This window comes from Dasypus novemcinctus, chromosome 27 (genome assembly GCF_030445035.2).
Source record: "Dasypus novemcinctus isolate mDasNov1 chromosome 27, mDasNov1.1.hap2, whole genome shotgun sequence".
In the NCBI taxonomy this organism is placed as follows: domain Eukaryota; kingdom Metazoa; phylum Chordata; class Mammalia; order Cingulata; family Dasypodidae; genus Dasypus; species Dasypus novemcinctus.
Window position 1 is genome coordinate 1256601 of NC_080699.1, and position 21532 is coordinate 1278132.

At 46.2% G+C, this 21532-nt stretch overlaps 1 protein-coding gene across 1 annotated transcript in view; it reads left to right on the forward strand.

The window, feature by feature from the left end:
* The window catches only part of C27H11orf97 (chromosome 27 C11orf97 homolog), a 32183-nt gene extending 11143 nt beyond the window's left edge, over positions 1–21040 (forward strand). The window contains exons 3-4 of the mRNA XM_012528163.4: positions 17683–17805; positions 20949–21040. Of these exons, the coding sequence (XP_012383617.2) occupies positions 17683–17805; positions 20949–20953 (128 nt within the window). The 3' untranslated portion in view covers positions 20954–21040. The remainder of the gene's footprint in view (positions 1–17682; positions 17806–20948) is intronic.
* Positions 21041–21532: the final 492 nt, after the last annotated feature.

Here is a 21532-nt window from a genome sequence, read left to right on the forward strand (position 1 = left end):
GACGTGGTCAGGGCTTGTCCTTGAACTTGTCCTTCCTCGGCTTCCTTCATACCACTGTCCTCCTGTCCTCTCACTTCTCGGAGTGTTTCTTCTCACCCCCTTCAAGGGCTCGTAATCACCCCCCACCCTACCCCCAGGGGGCTTCCTGAGGGTGTATGACCCTATCACCCCCCCCACCCAGCGGTGTTCCCCAAGCGGTGCTGGACCCAGCCCTCTCAGCGGGTCCCTGCGCTCTCCTGGATCACCAGAGCCGTCCCAGGGTTTCGGGGATGCCTGGAATCGGGGTCCCTGGTGCAGACCTCCCTCCTTGATGGGCCAAGCGCTCAGGACCAACCCATCACACCAAGCCCCTGCGTCCTCCGGCTCCTTCGCCGCGTCACCCGCCCCGGGGAACGGCCTGCCTCGTGCCCAGTCCAAACCCAGGGCGCCGTCCTCTAGCCCACCCCGCCCGCGTGTGCCTAAGCAGGTGGAGACGGGGCTCTTGTTTTGGCTAAAGATCCCAAAGTGTTAGCCTTATGCCTGGCTCATTGTGTGCTCATATTTATTTGCTCTGCCTTGTATTTTTTAAATATCTGAACTAGTTGTCAATACTCTAGAACTCTAAGACTTTTACATGCTATACAGGGTGTCAGCAAACTTCCGCAGCTTCCACCGCAGCGTGTGACGCCAACTGTGCTGGTATCAGAAACTTCAGCCAGCCACGCAGATAGCGTGCTGTCACTCAGTGGCTCGATTCTGGTTCTGACCACCAGGTCAGACTGCACAGGCTAAGGCACCCTCTGTAAGGTTGTCCTTCAGGCGGCAGTCACAAAGTTTGGGGACCCAGGAGATGCCAGCACCCCTCGAGTTCAACAATGGACTAAACAGCGTGTGAATGCTATTCTTACCACGGTTGTTTTATTATAGTAAAAGGAAACAAATACTCAGAAGCCAGGAGAGGGGCCACGGAGGGGGCCTGGGGCCTCGAATGCCAGCTGCCGCGGCCTCCGCGGGGAGTCGGGGCGTCTTCCCAGCAGGGGGTGCTTCTTCTCAGCCACGGGAGCTCACGGGGCTCAGTGTCCCCCACGGCCGAGGCTCCTGTGCGGCCCGGTAGAACCCTTCTGCACACAGATACGTGGGCAGGTAGACTCGCCCGGCTGCCCCTGCCCTCCCAGGGGCCCGGGGGCGGGCCGACAGCCCCCCCCTGCCCCCCATCTCTGGCTGGTCCTTCTGGCTGACCAGTCCCCCAAGGCCGAGGTGAGGCCGGCCCCTCCCTGTGGCCTCCTCAGCAGGTGAGCTGCCAGGTGTGATCCTGGGCCCAGGTACACAAGACACGCCCAGCCCAGGAGATGCCAGAGCCGAGGGTGCCCCCAGGATGGGGCAAGACCAGCCCAGGTTGTCTTCACACCACACCAAGTTCGGATTTCTAGGTTCTTGTGGCGTGGTGGTGGAGATCTGGCAGCTGTGCCTGGAGTTGTGCCACGCTGCCCACCGCTGCCCACCTCCGTCCCAGGCCAAGCCGAGGGTGGCACGGCACTTGGCTTTGTGTGCCCACGTCGGCTGCACACTTTCTCTTCTCAGGACAGAAACAGGAAGAAAGGATCTCTGGACTTTATGCCCCAAAGTGGTGAAAAGAAAGAAAAAGACTGGTGCTCGGTTGTTTCCTGCATCTGACCTGGTTTACTTAGATGACTTGCCCATCCTAGTAGATACATATTGCAAATCTATGTTGAATTTGGGCCTTTAGGTAACACTGTGTGCAGTCTCTTAGACATACCGGATCTATCTGGATTCCAGGGCGGGCTGGGTGGGTGCATGAGTCCCAGCCCCTTCGCAGGCGTGTCTGAGGGCTTGGGTTTGCCTGGACTTTTTAGAGCATCCGCCCAGCGCGTGCCCTCGTCACAGTCTAATTGACGGTGAAGATGACGTGTCGCCGAGTCCACTCTACCTCCCCTCAACGTGGATAAAGCACGACCGCACTGGGCGGCAGAGCGAAGCAGGGGCCCTTGCTGCAGGTTCCACCTTGGGGGGGGCGCGCCCTGAGGCAGGCAGCCTGCTCCGGGGTGCTTCCTGTGTGAGCGGGCGCGTGATGACAGCCGTGCAGCGCCTGGAGCAGGTCCCCTTCCTTCTCCCTTCTCTTTGAGAGGGTGGAAAGGGCCAGCAGCCGCATCAGGACGCTCAGCACGGCAAGAACGTGGCTGGACGAGCAGCAGCAGCGGATGCCGTGGAGAGCTACTGCGCGGCCCAGTAGCCCTGGGCGCAGAGCCGTGAGGACAGGCCCCAGGAGTGGCGGGCGCCCGGCCGGCCCCGGGCCCTGGCTGCTGCGGGAGCTCCGGACGCAGAGCCAAGAGGCCCAGCGAGATGGTCAAGAAGAGCAGGGCGCCTCTCTCTGTGATGACCATGATGATGTGGTGGTCATTCACGGGGTGCCCTCTGGGTGCGGTGGCTTTTACGAGTTATTTCTTTTAATCCTTTCAACAACCTTATGAGATATGTGCTTTATTATTCACAGTTAGCAGCTCTGGAAGCTGAGGCTCAGAGAGGTACGGTGGTTTGCCCAATGTCACACCGCTAGCGAGTGGAATCGCTGATACTCAGTGCAGGCTCATCAGAAGCTGAAGTCCCTGCTCTTAGCCGTGGGGTTATGCCATCTCTCTTTAATACACAAAATGATGTCTTGTGAGAGAAAAAAAAGATTGATATTGTTTCAGTAGTGAATGATATTCTTTTCTATAAAAAGTCTCAATCTTCATCAGATTCAACCTCAGTTAAAGGTCAAACTTGAGGTAGAACAGGTTTCAGACCCTACTGGTTTGTAGATGGGATTGTGGCTGAAAGGGGTAGTAACTGTCAGCTGAAAGGAAACCAGAGAGTAACCTAGGGACTGAGTAACACAGTGAACCCAAGGTGGATGGACTGTGGTTAACATACAAATGCAAGGCTGTTCTTCTATGAACTAGATACAAATGTGCATCACTCTTCCAAAGTGGTAGGAATATGGAGATGCGTGGGAAAAACACAAAGTAACTGATGGGCTATAGTTAATGGCTATATTGTAATATTCTTGCATCAACACTAAAGACGGTGCTGTGTTAGTAACCGGGGTATGGAAAAAATACCCAAATGTGCCCTAGGACCGTAGTTAGTGGTGATAGTCTGACACGTTCTCCCATAATCTGTAACAAATGCTCCACAGCAGTGAAGGTGTGGTGGAGGGTGATATGGGAGTTCTGCACCTTAGGCTGATGGCGTTGTACGTTCACAACTTCTCTAATACAATTTGTGTATTAAACAAAACAAACAGCCTTCAGAGGCTTTACACATTCCAATCAGATAAGTAGGTCATGGGCCTACATGAAAAGATTCTCATCACACTGAGAAAAACAAATGCCATTTTCTGATCAGATGAAATTGGAATTTGGGACAATTTAAGGAACTTTCTGGGTAAGGAAGAATTTAGCTAACCTCATTAATCACACATTCTTAGCAATTCCTTGAAGGTGTTTCATTCTCTAAAATTTTTTAGAAAGAAAAGGTAGGCTTGTTAGACATTCAATATGGAACTAGTGCGATTTTTTTGTTTATTTTTGAACTATTTCTACATTTCTAAGAATTCCTATAGAGGACTTTTCAGAATTAATGCGTTAATTTAAAGTTTTCAAGTTACAAGGGCTTTTGTATTTTTCTGGCTAAATGCGGCAATTACTCATGAAAGATTTCATTACTGAAGCTTACTGGTTTTCAATCCCTTTCCCAATGAATTTCAAAGAGTACTGCTAAATTTGTTTGTGTCTGTGTATCTTTTTTTTTCTTTATTTTTTTAATGTTACATTAAAAAAATATGAGATCCCCACATACCCCCCACCCCCCTCACCCCACTCCTCCCTCTATAACAACCACCTTCTCCATCATCATGAGATAGTCATTGCACTTGGTGACTATATCTCTGAGCACCGCTGCACCTCATGGTGAATGGTCCACACTATAGCCCACACTCTCCCACAGTCCCCTCAGTGGGCCATGGGAGGACATACAGTGTCTGGTAACTGTCCCTACAGCAAAACCCAGGACAACTCCAACTCCCAAAAATGCCCCACATCACATCTCTTCCTCCCATTCCCTACTCCCAGCAGCCACCATGGCCACTTTCTCCACACCAATGCCACATTTTATTCGATTACTAATCACAATGGTTCATGAATAGAATATCAGTAAGTCCACTCTAATCCATACTCTATTCCTCCATCCTGTGGACCTTAGAATGGTTGTGTCCACTCCACATCTATATCAAGAGGGGGCTTAGATTCCACATGGATGCTGGATCAAATTCTCCTGCTTTCAGTTGTAGGCACTCTTGGCTCCCTGGTGTGGTGATTGACCTTCTTCACCTCCATGTAAACTGAGTGGGGTAAGTCCAATAAACCAGAGTGTAGGAGCTGAAGTCTGTTGAGGCTCAGAACCTGGCTATCACATGGTCAGTCCAGAGATTCAGGTCCCCTGGGTATACACTAAACCCCAGCACCAACCACAGGCCCAGTAAAAGTAACAGGAGATGCTTGTGGACAAAGATCACATCTGAGTCCAGCTCCATCACGCAGAAACAAAAACTCCAAAGTAGGACCAACTGACATGGCACTGAACTCCATCTGCCATGACCATAGAACCTGTGGGTCTCTGTAGCCCTCAGAAGAACCAATAACCGGGGTTGTATCTACTTTATCTGTCTCTGGGACTCTGCTGAGGTGTGGATAAGGGCAACCCCTCTGATAACCTCCCGGCTCTTTTTGGAGACTCATAGCCATAAAAACTCATTAATCCTTTCCATTTCCCCCATTTATTCAGGTCAAAAAGCGTTTTTAACTCCTGTTATTATATGTAGACTGAGATATTCTGCTGGTCCAAGTTGACCCTTTTATTCAAGGTCATTTTCTAGTTACATCATCAGCTGGTACTTGGTAGTAATCCCTCGGCGTCAGGGAGGCTCATCCCCAGGAGTCATGTCCCATGCTGGGGGGAAGGCAACACGTTTACATGCCGAGTTTGGCTTCAAGACTGGCCACATTTGAGCAACACAGAGGCTCTCAGGAGGTAACTCTTAGGCACCCTGCAGCTCTAGGCCTTGTTCTTTTTTTTTTTTTTTTTTAAAGATTTATTTATTTATTTAATTTCCCCCCCTCCCCTGGTTGTCTGTTCTTGGTGTCTATTTGCTGCGTCTTGTTTCTTTGTCCGCTTCTGTTGTCGTCAGCGGCACGGGAAGTGTGGGCGGCGCCATTCCTGGGCAGGCTGCTCTTTCTTTTCACGCTGGGTGGCTTTCCTCACGGGCGCACTCCTTGCGCGTGGGGCTCCCCCACGCGGGGAACACCTTTGCGTGGCACGGCACTCCTTGCGCGCATCAGCGCTGCGCATGGCCAGCTCCACACGGGTCAAGGAGGCCCGGGGTTTGAACCGCGGACCTCCCATATGGTAGACGGACGCCCTAACCACTGGGCCAAAGTCCGTTTCCCAAGGCCTTGTTCTTATTTCAGGTGCACAGGCTCACAAGCATAGCCATTAGTATCAAGGGCTCATTGTTGGACCTTCCTTCTTTTTTGGTCTTTGCCATTGCACTTGGGGGATTGTTGCTGTTCTTTTAGGGACTGTGATAAAGCTCCCCTGGCTAGGAACTCAGCACTCCCTCAGTTGTTGTTTTTAATTTTAACCGCTATGAAAATATCCAAACATTTTTTATGTACCCTGGATATATGCCCTGGAGAACTCCCTGCCAACTATGTGTCCCCTGTCAATAACATTCCATACCAGCGTTCCTCCCCTGCCATTGTTGAACCTCTCTGTGATCCAAAACTTCCTGAAAAGTGAAGCCCAATATATTGCCAGGTTCCATTAATAGTAAAATGGAATATAGTGATGAGTTTAAAGGTTAGATAAAGAATACATATTAATTTAGAAAAATTAAGGTAAAAATAAATTGGGGTATCAAAAAATTTAAAAATGCAAAAGCTTTGTTTTTGATGTTTTGCCTTCCATCACTGCAATAAGTGTTGCCCTGTATACAAATTGACAAGGCAACTTCTTCCGCTTTTCCTCAGTGTCTACATCCTTTTTTCCCCCTAATTATTAAGCTTAGCTTCACAAAAGTTTTAGATCACAGTAATTAATATATACAATATACAGTACTCCCACATATCCAACATAAAACCCTTTTCCCTTCCACAGCAATAATCTTTTTATATGTTCATACTATATTTACTGAAACTGGTGTACAGATATTGAGACAATAGCTTTCAAACAAGGTAACATTTGGGTTTGCATTGTGGTTTATATATATATATATATATTTTTTTTTTTTTACAATTTTATTTTATTTATTCGTTTTTTAAAAAATATTACATTCGAAAAATATGAGGTCCTGATTCACCCCACCACTCCCCCCACAGTAACACTCTCCCCCATCATCATGACACATCCATTGCATCTGGTGAGTACATCTCTGGGCATCGCTGCACCCCATGGCCTGTGGTTTATATTTTAAACTGTACAATTTTCTAAATTTTTAGTTATCTTATGTTTTACATTATGATTTACATTTTAGCCTATCAGCCCCTACGCATTTTTGGTGTAATTTAACATGTCTTATATCCATGAATAATCTTGTGGAATACTTCTATTGGCCACACAGTTACATTGATTCCATCTCTTCAATACCTCTTTCCCCCTTCCCTCAGGGTCCACAGTGACAGTAAATCTTCATTGCTTGAAGGGCCATGTTCAGAGATACTTGCAACAGTGTTGAGGGCTTGACATGCTCAACTGCCCTAATGCATTGGGAGCCACCATTTCTCTCGAGAGATACAATTCCCTCTATTTGAGAACATCAGTCCTCCCCAGAATGTGGGTATACCTTCACTCTCATTATATGGGTCTCCATCCAATGATATAACCCACTATGGCAAAATGAGCACTCACACACTCCCTAGAAGCCTGTCCTGCATCAGATTATCACCTTTAAGCATCTTAAACACGTAACCTTCCTTATTGTATTTTTGAAAAAGTTTTCTCAGCATTATATTCTCAACCAAATACCCAATAATCTCCTATGTTCATATGTTCCCCCACCCTCCCCCCAATTTCTTGGGCAATGTTACCCTCCTCCCATCCTTAGCCCCTCTCAAGCCCACAAAGCCCCACCCAAAGGTAACCCTATGCCCCCATTTTATCCCTTCCTTGTACAAATACTTACCTCCAGCTTATCATAGATTTCACCCATGTAGGTGTCAGCTTACATCCTTCCTCTACCCCCCAATTTCCTTTAAGCCTATCATCCAGTCTCTACTCTCTGAGGCAGCTTGGTTTACTTATTTCATGTCATTGAGGTTATGTAGTATTTGTCCTTCAATGCCTGGGTTGCTTCACTCAACATAAGGTTCTCAAGATTCATCCATGTTATCACGTGTGTTTGTAGTTTATTTGTTCTTAAAGCTGAGTGGTATTCCATTGTATGCATATACCACATTTTATTGATCCACTCATCTGTTGATGGGCATTTGGGTTGATTCCAACTTTTGGCGAGTTAACAATGCTGCTATGAACATTGGTGTGCATATATCGGTTTGTGTCCTTGTTTTCAGTTCTACTGGGTATATACCTAGCAGTGGAATTGCTGGGTCATATGGCAAATCTATAGCTAGTTTTTTGAGAAACTGCCAAACTGTCCTCCAGAATGGCTGGGTCCTTCTGCATTCCCACCAGCAGTGGATGAGTATTTCCATTCTTCCACATCCTCTCCAACATTTGTAGTCTTCTGTTTTTTTCATAGCTGCCAATTTATGGGAGTAAGATGGTATCTCATTGTAGTTTTGATTTGCATTTCCCTGATAGCTAGAGATTTGAAGCATTTTTTCATGTGCTTTTTAGCCATTTGTATTTCTTCTTTGGAGAAGTGTCTGTTTAAATCTTTTTCCCATTTTTTAAATGGGTTGTTTGTCTTTTTATTTTCGAGATATAGGAGTTCTTTGTATATGCAGGTTATAAGTCTCCTATCAGATATATGGTTACCAAATATTTTCTCCCAGTAGGCTCTCTTTTCACTTTCTTGACAAACTCCTTTGAGGTGCAGAAGGCTTTAATTTTGAGGAAGTCCCGTTTATCTATTTGTTCTTTTGCTGCTCATGCTTTTGGTCTGAAGTTCATGAAGCCGTTTCCTATTACAAGGTCCTGTAGATGCTTCCCTACACTGCTTTCCAAAGTCATTATGGTCTTGGCTCTTATATTTAGGTCTTTGATCCATCTTGAGTTGATTTTTGTATAAGGTGTGAGTTGGTAATCCTCTTTCATTCTTTTGCATATGGATATCCAGTTTTCCAGGCACCATTTGTTGAATAGGTCATTCTCTCCCAGTTGAGGGGGTTTGGTGGCTTTATTGAATATTATATGACTATATATGAGGATCTATATCAGAACTCTCAATTCGGTTCCCTTGGTCTGTGTGTCTCTCCTTATGCCAATACCATGCTGTTTTCACTACTGTAGGTTTGTAGTATGTTTTGAAGTCAGGTAGTGTGATTCCTCCAATTTCATTTTTCTCTTTCAATATGTCTTTGGCTATTCAGGGCCTCTTTCTTTTCCAAATAAATTTCATAGCTAGTTTTTCTAGTTCATTAAAGAATACTGTGTTGATTTTATTGGGATTGCATTGAATGTGTAGATCAGTTTTGGTAGGATAGACATCTTAATAATGTTTAGTCTTCCTATCCATGAACAGGGAATATTCTTCCATTTATTTAGGTCTTCTTTGATTTCCTTGAACAGTGTTGTGTAATTTTCTGTGAATAAGTTTTTTACATCTTTATTTAAATTTATTCCTAGGTATTTGATTTTTTAATTTACTATTGTAAATGGTATTTGTTTCTTGATTTCCTCCTGAGCTTGCTCATTATTGGTGTACAGAAATGCTACTGATTTTTGTGCATTGATATTATAACCTGCAACTTTACTAAACTCATTTATGAGTTCTAGAAGCTTTGTTGTAGACTTCTTAGGGTTTTCTCTGTATAGGATCATGTCATCTGCAAATAATGAAATTTTGACTTCTTCCTTTCCAATCTGAATGCCTTTTATATCTGGTTCTTGCCTCAGTGCTCAAGCAAGTACTTCTAAGACAATGTTAAATAGAAGAGGTGATAGTGGGCATCCTTGTCTTGTTCCTGATCTTAGAGGGAAGGATTTTAGGATTTCACCATTGTAAATGATGTTGGCTGTGGGTTTTTCATATATACTCTTTATCATGTTCAGAAAATTTCCTTGTATTCCAATCTTTTGCAGTGTTTTTATCAAGAAAGGGTGCTGTATTTTGTCAGATGCTTTTTCTGCATCTATAGATATAATCATGTGATTTTTTCCCTTCAATCTGTTTATATGGTGTATCACATTGATTGATTTTCTTATGTTGAACCATCCTTGCATACCCAGAATGAATTCAATTTGGTCATGGTATCTAATTCGTTTAATGAGTTGTTGAATACAGTTAGCCAGTATTTTGTTGAGGATTTTTGTGTCTAGGTTCATTAGAGAAATTGGTCTGTAATTTCCTTTCTTGTGGTCTCTTTGTTTGGCTTTGGTACTAGGGTAATGTTGGCATCATAGAATGAGTTGGGTAATGTTCCTTCTGTTTCGATTTCTTGGAAAAGTTTCAGCAACATTGGCATTAGTTCTTTCCGGAATGTTTCTCCTGTGAAGCCATCTGGCCCAGGGCTCTTCTTTGTTGGGAGGTTTTTAATGACTGATTCTATCTCTTTACTTGTGATTGGTTTGTTGAGATTGTTAATTTCTTCTTTTATCAATATAGGCTGCTTACGTGTTTCTAGGAATTTGTCCATTTCCTCTGAATTGTCATTTTTGTTGGAATATAGTTTTTCAAAGTATCTTCTTATGATAGTCTTTATTTCTGTGGGGTCAGTGGTGATATTTCCTTTCTCATTTCTTATTTTGTGTATTTGCATCTTCTCTCTTTTTTTCTTTGTTAGTCTCGCTAAAGGTTTGTCAATTTTATTGATCTTCTCAAAGAACCTGCTCTTGGTTTTGTTCTTTTCAAGTGCTTTCTTATTTTCTATTTCATTTAGTTCTGCTCTTATCTTTATTCTTTCTTCTTTCTTCCTTTCTTCTTCCTGTGGGTTTACTTTGTTGTTTTTTTTTTCACTAATTCCTCCAAATGTGCAGTTAGTTCTTTAATTTTTGCTCTTTCTTCTTTTTTGATGTATGAATTTATGGCTATAAGTTTCCCTCTCAGTACTGCTTTTGGGGCATCCCATAAATTTTGGTATGTTGTGTTATCATTTTCATTAGTTTCAAGGTAGTTATTAATTTCTTTTGAGATTTCCTCTTTGACCCACTGTTTTTCTAAGAGTGTGCTGTTTAATTTCCATATCTTGGTGTGAAATCTGGTCCTCTGGCCCTTGCAGATTTCCAGCTTTACTCCACTGTAATCAGAGATATTATTTTGTATGATTTCAATCTTTCTGAATTCACTGAGCCTTTCTTTGTGGCCTAGCATATGGTCTATCTTGGAGAATGATCCATGTGCCCTTGAGAAAAATGTATATCCTGCTGTATTTGGGTGTAATGATCTGTATATATCTATTAGGTCCAGCTCCTCTAATATACTGTTCAAAGTTTTTGTTTCTTTATTGATTCTCTTTTGAGATGTTCTGTCCACAGTTGATAGTGGTGTATTAAAGTCCCCCACTATAATTGTAGAGGCATCTATTCTATTCTTTCACTTAGTTTTTCCAGTGTTTGCCTCACGTATTTGGAGGCGCCCTTGTTAGGAGCATATTATGATTGTTCTTTCTTCTTGAAAGATTATCCCTTTCACTAATATGTAGCATCCATCTTTGTCGCTCACAATTGTTTCACATTTAAAGTCTGTTTTGTCTGATATTAATATAGCTATTCATGCCTTTTTTTGGTTATTGTTTGCTTGTAAGATTGTTTTCCAGCCATTCACTTTCAACCTCCTTGATCCCTGGGTCTAAGATGTGTTTCTTGTAGACAGCATATAGATGGGTCATATTTCCTTATCTAATCTTCCAGTCTGAATCTTTTGACAGGTGAGTTTAATCCATTGACATTCAGTGTTATTACTTTCAAGGAATTATTTATGTTAGCCATATTTTGTTTTAACTTGTGTTTGTCATATTTTGTTTGTTTCCTTCTCTTTTTGTCTTTTTTGTTGCTCTTACACTCTCCTCCAACTCTGCCTCTCCTGTTTTTTCCTTTCTTCCTGCAGAACTCCCTTTAGTATTTCTTGAAGGGCAGGGTTCTTGTTGGCATACACTTTTAATTTCTGTTTATCTGTGAATATTTTGAACTCTCCATCATTTTTGAATGCTAGCTTAGCTGGGTAGATATTCTTGATTGGAATTTTTTTCTTTTAGTACCTTGACTATATCATACCACTGCCTTCTTGCCTCCATGGTTTCAGATGAGAAATCAGCACTTAATCTTACAGAGCTTCCCTTGTATGTGATGGTTTTCTTTTCTCTTGCTGCTTTTAGAATTTTCTCTTTGTCTTGCACATTGGGTAATTTGACAAGTATATGTCCTGGGGGCGGCCTGTTGGGATTTATGCTCTTTGGGATGCGTTGTGCTTCTTGGATATGTACATTCATCTCCCTCAGTAGATTTGGGAAGTTTTCAGCCATTATTTCCTCCAACACCCCTTCTGATCCCTTTCCCTTCTCTTCTCCTTCTGGGATGCCTATAATACATATATTTGTGCATTTTGCATTGTCGTTCAGGTCCCTAAGTCCCAGCTGGATTTTTTCTATCTTTTTATCGATCAGTTCTACTATCTGTTTGATTTCAGATGTACTGTCTTCCATGTTGCTAATTCTCTCCTCTGCCTCTTCTAATCTGCTGCTATATGCTGAGAGTGTATTTCTGATTTCTTGAACTGTGGTGTTCATCCCCATCATATCTGTTATCTTTCTGCGTATGTCTGCAATTTCCTCTCCAAGTGTTTCCTTCATATTGTTATTCTCTTCCTTTACTTCATTAAGTTGGTCTCTAATATATGTTCTGAGATCTTTAATTACTTGTCCGATGTTCTGCTCCCCTTCCTGGTTTTTAGCTTGTTCATTGGATTTGGCCATGTTTTCCTGATTATTGGTTTGGTTTGCAGTTTTTTGTTGCTGTCTGGTCATCATTTTATCTTGACAGGTTTAATCAGTTCCTTAGCTTCTTTGTCTAGTCTTGGGGATTAATTAGTTGTTCTTGCGTAAATGTTATGTCTTCTCTTTGTCACTTTGTTCTTCTTATTCTATTTTCTTGTTGCTGGCTAAGTTCACTTTGAAGAAAATATTAGGGCCAGGGAAAGCAAAATAAGTAAGAAAAGAAAATGTGTAAAGTAGTATTGGTAATAAATGTTAACAGAGCAACAAGGTGAGATCTAGGAGAATGGATATTAGACTCATGTAAGTTGTGTAGAGTTATAGCAGTAAGTAGAGTACCTATAATGAGACAGTCAACTGAACATGGGAAGGAATATAGTATGAATTATAAAGCCAGTGTTTTCATGAGAGAGGGAAAGAGAAAAGAAAGACAGTAATATCAAGAGTGGATTAAAAACTGAAAACAGAACAAAGGTATTAGAAATAAAAAGTCAGACAATTTGGGGGCCAAAGAAATGGAGGTGGAATGTAAGAAAAATGTAGATGATGGAGGATAGAAAGATGTAGGGGAAAGGGAATAATGTTGGTGGCCAAAATCAATACACACAGAAAAGAGGAAATGGAGGATAAGGAAACACAGCAAATGTGAAGCATTCCCTGCAGCACCTATTACATAAAGAAAATAAAATAAAAAAGAAGAAAAAGAGAGAAAATAAGAAAAAAGAGAAGAGAAGGGGGGGCAAAGAAAAAGGGGGGGGGGGCGACAAACAAGAAAAAGAAAAAACTAAATAAATGAAAAAGGACCTGGGGGATAAAGCAGGAGAAAAGATCAGGAGACAATGCAATAATAGCAACCACAAAACAAAAAACAAAAAACACCAACATTTCAAGCTAGGAATCCTCTTTGCAGTTAAATAAAACACTTAGGGATCTGACTTTCCCCCTTTCTTCCTTCCTCACTTCTATCTCTCCCAGGGCAGCAGGAAAGCTGCATGAGGGGTCCAGTAGGAGATTCAAGTGGGTCCTTGGTGAACCAACTCAACACAGAAGACAGTGACTCATTATTTCCAGCGAGAGATCACCTACACCTCACCAGAAACCCCAGATATGTTATTGGAAGCTTGGACAGCACGTCCTACAGTCCCTCCCCCGTAGGTGTGCTAGGGGAGGGCTAATTGATTTTCTGACTCCACCTTCTCCCAGACCAAGTTTCCTATCCCAGGACGTTTAGGTAAATTGGGCTTCCTCAGCAGATTTGCCTCTCCTTTCCTCCCAGACTCTCCCCAAGTCAGCTGGTACACCCCTCCAAGTTCAAGGAGAGAGAAAAACAACAAAAAACTCCGAGGGCTAGGGTAATCAAGGAACTCAGACGGACTTCAGGGCACGGTGGATTCTGGAATGGGAAGTCCGGGATATTGCAGACTCAAGGTGTGTGAGTCTCTGGAGCATGGGCTACCAGGGTTTAGGGGACACAGACCTGGGAACCACGCGTCCAGTAAACATGGGGTTTGGGAACACCGCAGCACAACAAAGTTTTCAGGGACCGCAGGGGCCGGGCGGCCAGCCCTAGGGGGAGGGGTCCCGCCCACAACTTCTGACCTCCGTGTCAGAAACCCAAAATTCCACCTCTTGCAAGAATCTCTTCTGTCACTGTCTCACCAAATCAACGTCCAGATACCTCCTGCCCTGCAAGCCCCTGAAACAGCCCGGTCCAGCAGGACTCCGACCCTACTCAGCCGCTTCTTTGCAGGAGAGATTATGAGGTGCGCTCACTCAGACGCCATCTTGTCCCGCCTCTCGTCTCTGTGTGTCTTAAAACATGGAAACTTAATTGTGAGTTTGGTTTATTTAATTACATTTAGTACAAATTTAGAAAATGTAAAATGTAACTAAGCAAATGTGGATATGTTTGTCATTCATTGAAGGAATGTCCTAGACACCAAGGGCGTGTCAGGATAATTAGAGACTAGAAGTCGCTGAGCATAAGATCAAATTACTTATTTTTCTTTCTGGTCAAAGTTCTGACCATGTTTGCTGAGGGAAGCTGGGCGAGGTGGCCCTAAACTGGCTTTTTGAGCTCTGATGCGATGAGACGGTGGAGAGGAAGGAAAGCACTCCTGAAGGGTGAGCATGTGTGTCCTGTGAGACCAGCCAGGTCCCTCTGGCTAGAATTTTTGGCGTAAAGGCACAGGCTAGTAACTTTAAAACTTGGGGATAGATGCACACCTAGGAGGTCTCCGAGTGGACGGGGCTGGGAGATGAGGAGGGTAGCCGAAGGGGGAATCTCTGGAAGGTTCTGAAGCTCGGAAAGGATCGGATTCTCTCGGCTCCTGGCCTGGCCCGCTGCCCTTTGCCTTCCGGCTGAGGCTGCGCCATGGAGGTGTCCCTCTGTCGCTCCTCTCCCTCTGTCCCCCTCCTGCTGGGGTGCCCGTGCCCAGAGCTGAGGGAGGCGGGCTTCAGAGAAGCCACGGGCAGCTCAGAGGCCTCCGGCCCTTCCCGGATCGCTTTTCCTCTGGTTAAAACATCTTCTCTAAGTTCCCCACCCAAGCATCCTATCCAATCAAAGTGGTGTTATTTTCCACCAGCCTGAATATCTATCCATAACGATACTTTGCTTTGAGTTTTCCCCTCAAGCGTTTCTTTTTTTTTAATAAAGATTTATTTTTTATTTATTTCTCTCTCCTCGCTCCCACCCCTGTGTCTGCTCTCTATGTCTATTCACTGTGTGTTCTTCTGTGTCTGCTTGTATCCTTGTCAGCGGCACCAGGAATCTGTGTCTCTGTTGCGTCATCTTGCTGCATCAGCTCTCCGTGTGTGCGGCGCTGCTCTTGGGTAGGCTGCATTTTTTTGCATGGGGCAGGTCTCCTTACGGGGTGCACTCCTTGCGCGTGGGGCTCCCCTATGTGGGGGACACCCCTGTGTGGCAGGGCACTCCTTGTGCACGTCAGCACTGTGTGTGGGCCAGCTCCTCATGGGTCAAGGAGGTCCAGGGTTCAAACTCCCGTGTGGTAGGTGGACACTCTATCCATTGGGCCAAATCTACTCCCATCCTCCATGCATTTCTGAGCATCTGCGTTTACAGTCCAGGCATCTTTCCTACTTAGTTGTCAAGTCCTATCTATTCCCGTGACCGCATCTGAACACACGTGCCTGTTAGACTGCTTCAGCTCTTCTCTCTGATTTCATGTGGTTCGTTTCCATAGTTCTGCCTCCTGATTTTGAACTGCTTTCCATACTCCAGACTTTCCCGCAGGGTGGAACAAATTTAAGTCGATTAGTCTGTTTCTTTGGGGTCTCTTACAGTGTGTATTTAATAAACATCTGTGGACTCCCAAACTTGAGAGTGTATGACTGGAGGCTGGGGCCAGCGCTCCTGAGGACAGTGGCTTGAGCACAGGGGGAGATGTGGGTTAGAGATAGGAACAGCCTAAACTTTGTAGGGTCTCGACAGAGGAGCTTGTGGAGCCTTCCTGGAAGGCCTTTGAAGGAGAGAGAAGAAACGGATTGTGACAGTTTCAGCTACTCCACTCAGGAGCTCGAGAGCTAACTCAGTGCCTGTGCCTAAGCGGAATCTGAGTGCGTGCTTGGACAGGAAAGCCACTGTCCCTCTAGAAATTATAGCTTCAGTTTATTGGGTGCCAAGCACTTTCTACCCATTTCATCCAAATCCTACCTCTGAGGCAGATATTATTATCCCTATTTCATAGAAGAAGAAACTGAGGCATAGTGGGTTAAATACAGATGGTAACGGTGGAGCAGAGGCTGGAAGCCAAATCTCCTCTGTACCCACCAGATCTCCTCTGCACCCACCGGATCTCCTCTGCACACACCAGATCTCCTCTGAACCCACTGGATCTCCTCTGCTCCTACTGAATCTCCTCCGAATCCACCAGATCTCCTCTATCCCCACCAGACCTCTGAACCCACTGGATCTCCTCTGCATCCATTGGATCTCCTCTGTACCCACCGGATCTTCTTTGCACCCAAGGACTGAGTTCCTAACCATGACATGGCGTGGAGTCCGTTATGGGGTCTGAAGTCATCGGGCCCCAATGGGCAGCCTTGGATCTGTGAGGAACATTCCACAGGGAATTCTCAGCCTCAGGAAGGAGAGGAACCACATGTGGCGCTACTCTGAGCTCACTGCCTCTCTTGACTTTGTCACGGTTTTCTATGGTAGACTTTCACCAAATGCTTAGTGACCGACTCAAAATCTCAGCAAGTGATTTCAGGATATAGGGGACAGCTCAGTGCAAATTACCAAACCACTGCTTACCACATGCTCTCAGGGGAAGCGGGTGTGGCTCAACCAGCTGGGCGCCCGCCTACCACATGAGAGGTCCCAGGCTGGGTTCTGGTGCCTCCTAAAGAAGACGAGCAGATGCCGCCTCCAACCACAACAAGCAGACGCCACAGGCCAGCAGGTGCCGCAGCCGCAGGGACGGGCGTGGCTCAGGCCGTTGGGCACTTGCCTCTCACGTGGGAGGTCCTGGGTTCAGTTTCTGATGACACCTGGAGAAGGTGAGCAAACAATAAGCAGATGACGAGAGAACCATCTGGGGGTGGGATAAACAAAGGAAACGTAAATTTTGAAAAAATCCTTAGCAAAGAATTTCCTAAAAAATCCGTAGCAAAATAAATTTAAATGTTATCAGGATAAAGACCCATCCCTTGTGCAGACTTCACTTTCTAAATACTTTGCTGTTACATTTTAAAGGTGGGATCTGGTGCTTGTTGTTTCTTTCAAGGGAGATTAAATAGCATCTAATTCTTGGCTTTTAGAAAATCTTGGATCTATTGATGAATTAACATGGTAACACTTGGTTCCATTATCTTTGGGGTACACTGCTAGGAACTAAATTAAAATCAGGTAATGCTGACGGAATGAAGTCTATGTATTATATTATTTATTCCTGATCCTTCTGTGTTTTGTTACATGTATTCTTGTACTGATTTTTCAACCATATTTGCTTAGGAGTGAATTAACTTATCTAGTACTACTGAGAAGTTTAACACAGGAATATGGAATGACTGAATGAATAAACTACAGTGAAAGATTAAATGGAGCAATTTTCATAACTAACACCCAGAGATCAAGAGTGAAAACACACAGTGGGGCTTCAGGGGACTCATGCAAACTCTTGTGTCTTGTCCAATACTAGTTCTACTTCCCAATTAGAAAAAACTATATGCTGTATAATGCTCTATGTGTTATCTCTTGCTTATTCCCGATCCTTCAGTGTTTAGTTCTGTATGTTTCTATATTGAATTTTCGCCTGTATTTGTTTAGGACCACGTTAAATTATCTAATAGCACTGTAGAGATTTCATATGTGCTTAGGGCGTTATTGAATAAATGAACTGGAATAAAAGATTGAATAAATAACAAAGCCCTCCGGTGGTTTCATTAACCAGACCAAATAAATCTCCACCCAAACGATTAGAGAAATAATCACCAAGAAAACACCTAAAAACAGTTTGTGCTAAAAAAAGAGAGAAAAAGCTAATAATCACCCTCTTGCTTTTGAACATATTGACAGTGGCCCTGGACGGGATTTGGAGCATTAAGAGGGACCTCTCCGCGGGCGTGCAGCCGGGACTGCCGAGAGGGAGCGGGCTCCTGCCGCAAGCCAAGTACTACTCGAGGCACGGGGGGCCGAGAAGTAAGTGCGGGGCGCCCCGAGCTCCACGCGGAGCTCCCGCGGGCGCTGCCCCAGGAGCGCAGCAGAGGCAGGCTCCCCGGGCTCGCGCCTCTCGGGCGCCTTTAGTTCAGCCTCTTCCTGGCCTTGTGGACTCGGTGACAGCTCAGCTGACTCCCCCGTGGTCCGGAGAAGCCCCCCTCTCACGCGACCCTCGTGGCTCCTTTCTGCGTGGACTTCCCAGCGCAGGCAGCCCCGTGGGAGAACCCCGCGCTGAGCGGAGGAGCGGGAGGCAGGGGACCGAGGAGCGGCGGGCCCGGCTCTAGCCGGCTTCCCCGGTCCCGGTAGGGCGGGAGCCCCAGGCTAGGCCCTGCGTGGAGGCGGGAGCAGCGCTTCACCGCCCTGGCCAGACTCTTCTGTGGCATGAGGACTTTAAATAGATCTACGATTGGGAGGCAACCCTGGGGTGAAGAGGGGAAAGTGGGTGCAGGCCAGGTATGGGTACTCTTAACCAAGGTATGAAAACAAGAGCAAGCACTGCATGTCACTATTACTCCAGATTCTGCATATTCAGCAATTCACTGCATTTTCACAAGTCACTTAAGATCAGTGCAGGTCATTCTGCACATGAGGAAACTGAGGCACGGAGAGGCCGAGCAGTTCCCAGGGCCCCCGGCTGGTGAGCGGGAGAGCTGGGGTTGGAGCACGGGCAGCTGGCCTCCATTGTCCAGCGTGCAGATGAGGAAACTGAGGCACAGAGGGGCCGAGCAGTTCCCAGGGCCCCCGGCGGGTGAGCAGGAGAGCTGGGGGCTGAGCACGGGCAGCTGTCCCCAGGGCCGCACTTGGAGTGCACAACTGCCTCTCTGAGCCAAACGGTGCTCAGGAGCTGGGGTGTCGGCTGGACCTGGGTGGGGGGAGACCTCAGCAGAAGTGCCTGAGGGAGGAGGGGCCCCTGCCAGTCGGGGCAGGGCAGGGTGGGGGAGGCACAAGAGGCTGAGCCGCGGCAGGGGGACGCAGTACAGGGGCGCGGCAGGCAGAGTGGGCCTGGGGCCTGGGTCCCCCGAGAAGGGCAGTGGCAGCTGGTGTCCACGTTGCCGGGCACGGCGGTGTGGGCTTTGGGCAGTTGTTCAGTCCCCACGGCCCCGGGGGCGTGGGCTTCAGTTTCCATTTCGCAGGGAGAACACGGGGCGAGATGGCCCATTCTGAGGTCTCCCCAGGAGCCAGGAGGCCTGAGCTGCGCCGTAACCTCGGGGTGTCCCCGGGCGGCGCCGGCCCCAGAGGCCAGCTGGAGGACCTGGCAGCCGCCCTGCAGCTGCAGGGTGCTGGTGTCCTGGAGGGACAGCTGACCCCGCCAGTCCAGCCGCCGGCCCTGGGCTGTAACCCTGACCCCACCTGCGCCACCAGCGCCCCTCGAGCGATGCAGCCATCATCCCTGGAAAGTTCTCGAAGCAGTTCATCCTGGAGACGAATGGCTGTCCAAAAGCCGTATCAGGGTGGCGGACTTGGCCCAGGGGTTAGGGCGTCCGTCTACCACATGGGAGGTCCACGGTTCAAACCCCGGGCCTCCTTGACCCGTGTGGAGTTGGCCCATGCACAGTGCTGATGTGCGCAAGGAGTGCCATGCCACGCAGGGGTGTCCCCGCGTAGGGGAGCCCCACGCGCAAGGAGTGCACCCCATGGGGGGAGCCGCCCAGTGTGAAACAGGGTGCAGCCTGCCCAGGAATGGCGCTGCACACACAGAGAGCTGACACAACAAGATGACGCCACAAGGAGAAACACGGATTCCCATGCTGTTGACGACAACAGAAGCGGACAAAGAAGATGCAGCAAAGTAGACACAGAGAACAGATGGCCGGGGTGAGGGGGGGGGAAGAGGAGAGAAATAAATAAATCTTTAAAAAATAAAATAAAAGCTGTATCACATGACTGATGGCAGAACAAATCCCCGTTGCTGGAAGACTACATGTCTAGTGAATCACCTAACTTGTCAGTCCTTTGTGCTAAAATAACGTGTGCTTGCTTTTGACCATAATTGCGCTGCTCTTGCCCGGCCGGCCTGGGAGAGCCGTGCTCCCGGCTCGCCTTCACTGTTACTCACCCGCAGCTCTCCTCGCAGCCCCAGACCTCTCCTGCAGCCGTGCCAAGCCTCCAGCGATCATGGCGCAGTAGGAACGCGCTGATGAACGCCGTGCCTTCACGTCTGGGAGTCACCAGCCGCCTTTGCCATGTGATGTGAGCTGCTGCTACGTACTCTCCAGATGACAGCTCGTCAGTCCATGTGAATCAGACTGCTGGCTAGAAAGGAGGCATTTTCCTTATCAACGATAGAGGGAAGGTGTGAGGCACAGAGAAGCCATAGATGGATAAACCCACGGATAGTTAAAACACGACAGTGATGCACACAACTGTCACCTCCCCGTGGAGACAGGGAGGTGTCTCCCCCGCCACTGGATTGGCTCTTAGCGCCGCGGGTACCCAGTCGCTATTGTCGGGAGGGCGAGCAATGAATGCCCAAAGCCGGAAGTACCTGCTGAACGCCCACTCTGTGCTTGGGATCTTCTTGCTGCTCATCTACAGACGTCTCCACCTTCCACAGAAGTATATGGTTTTCCCCACAGAAACTTCCAAATTAAACTCATGCAAATAATAGAGGGAAAAGCAAGGGAAACTACTGACTTCAGTGTGACTCAAGAAGTCGAATAGATCATATACATCTTGGAAACGACCCTTTGAAAGAGGCTTTCCATGCATTACATAGTTTCCAATCTAAATGTCATTCATTTACTTTTGTCATTTTCTTTTTATTCTGTGCCATGGTAAAAAAAAGAAATTGTCTGCCCCTGTGTTTCTGAACGTAAGTGTGATTACACCCCTGGGCACACTCCTACAAGTCAAGTGCCGGTAGAGCAGAGAGGTCCGATGGCTGTCCTTCTGACCAGCCCAGGGCAGGCGCGGCGTGTCCAGCTGCTCTCCTTTGAGAGGGGAAGGTCTAGACCGAGCATCGGTTTCTTCTGGAACATGGAAGAAATGGAGCATGCTTCTCTGTTCTGCTCTTCCAAATGTAGCTCTGGTGGGAACAGTAAATCACATTTTGATTAAAATGGGATTGGGATCAAGGAGGATTTCCCAAAGTAAAACACTTATTTGTTCATGTTTCTTTACTCTAGGATAAGAGGAATACATTTTTCCTTTGAGAAGAAACCTCTTTCTCCTGATGTCTGAAAAAAGAAGAAAGTCAAGCTTATTCCACAGTTTAAAACATGTAAAAAATGTAGATTAGTCTGTAATTCCTGTTAGTGGTATTAGTCCCTATCTATAAATTAACCCAAAGAGATGAAAGACTACTGGTGTGCTAAGCACCCGAAAACAAAGGAGAATCCACTTACTTTCAGTTGTCACAGTTGGAATACATCGGGCCTCTAATTCAGCTTATCCTATTAAATATGTGAAACAATAGTGAAACAAAGCCATGTTTTATTGAGTCTTTTCTTCAAGGTAAACATTATAAATGTTGACCCTTCACTCTTCTATATGCTAATCCATAAAAATCCAGAAATAAATTTGGGTGTAGGTGAAGTTTAGTATGTGAATGACATAGAAGAAAGTCTCGTACTTAGGCCCAACCCATGTTGAGCCTGGATAAAGCTAGTCATCTTTCTAGAATGTTCCCACTAAATAGTGAGAAGTCAGGACAAGCATGGAGAATGTTTTAAAAGTGTTTTATCAATAGTGCGGGTCAAAAAGGTTAAAA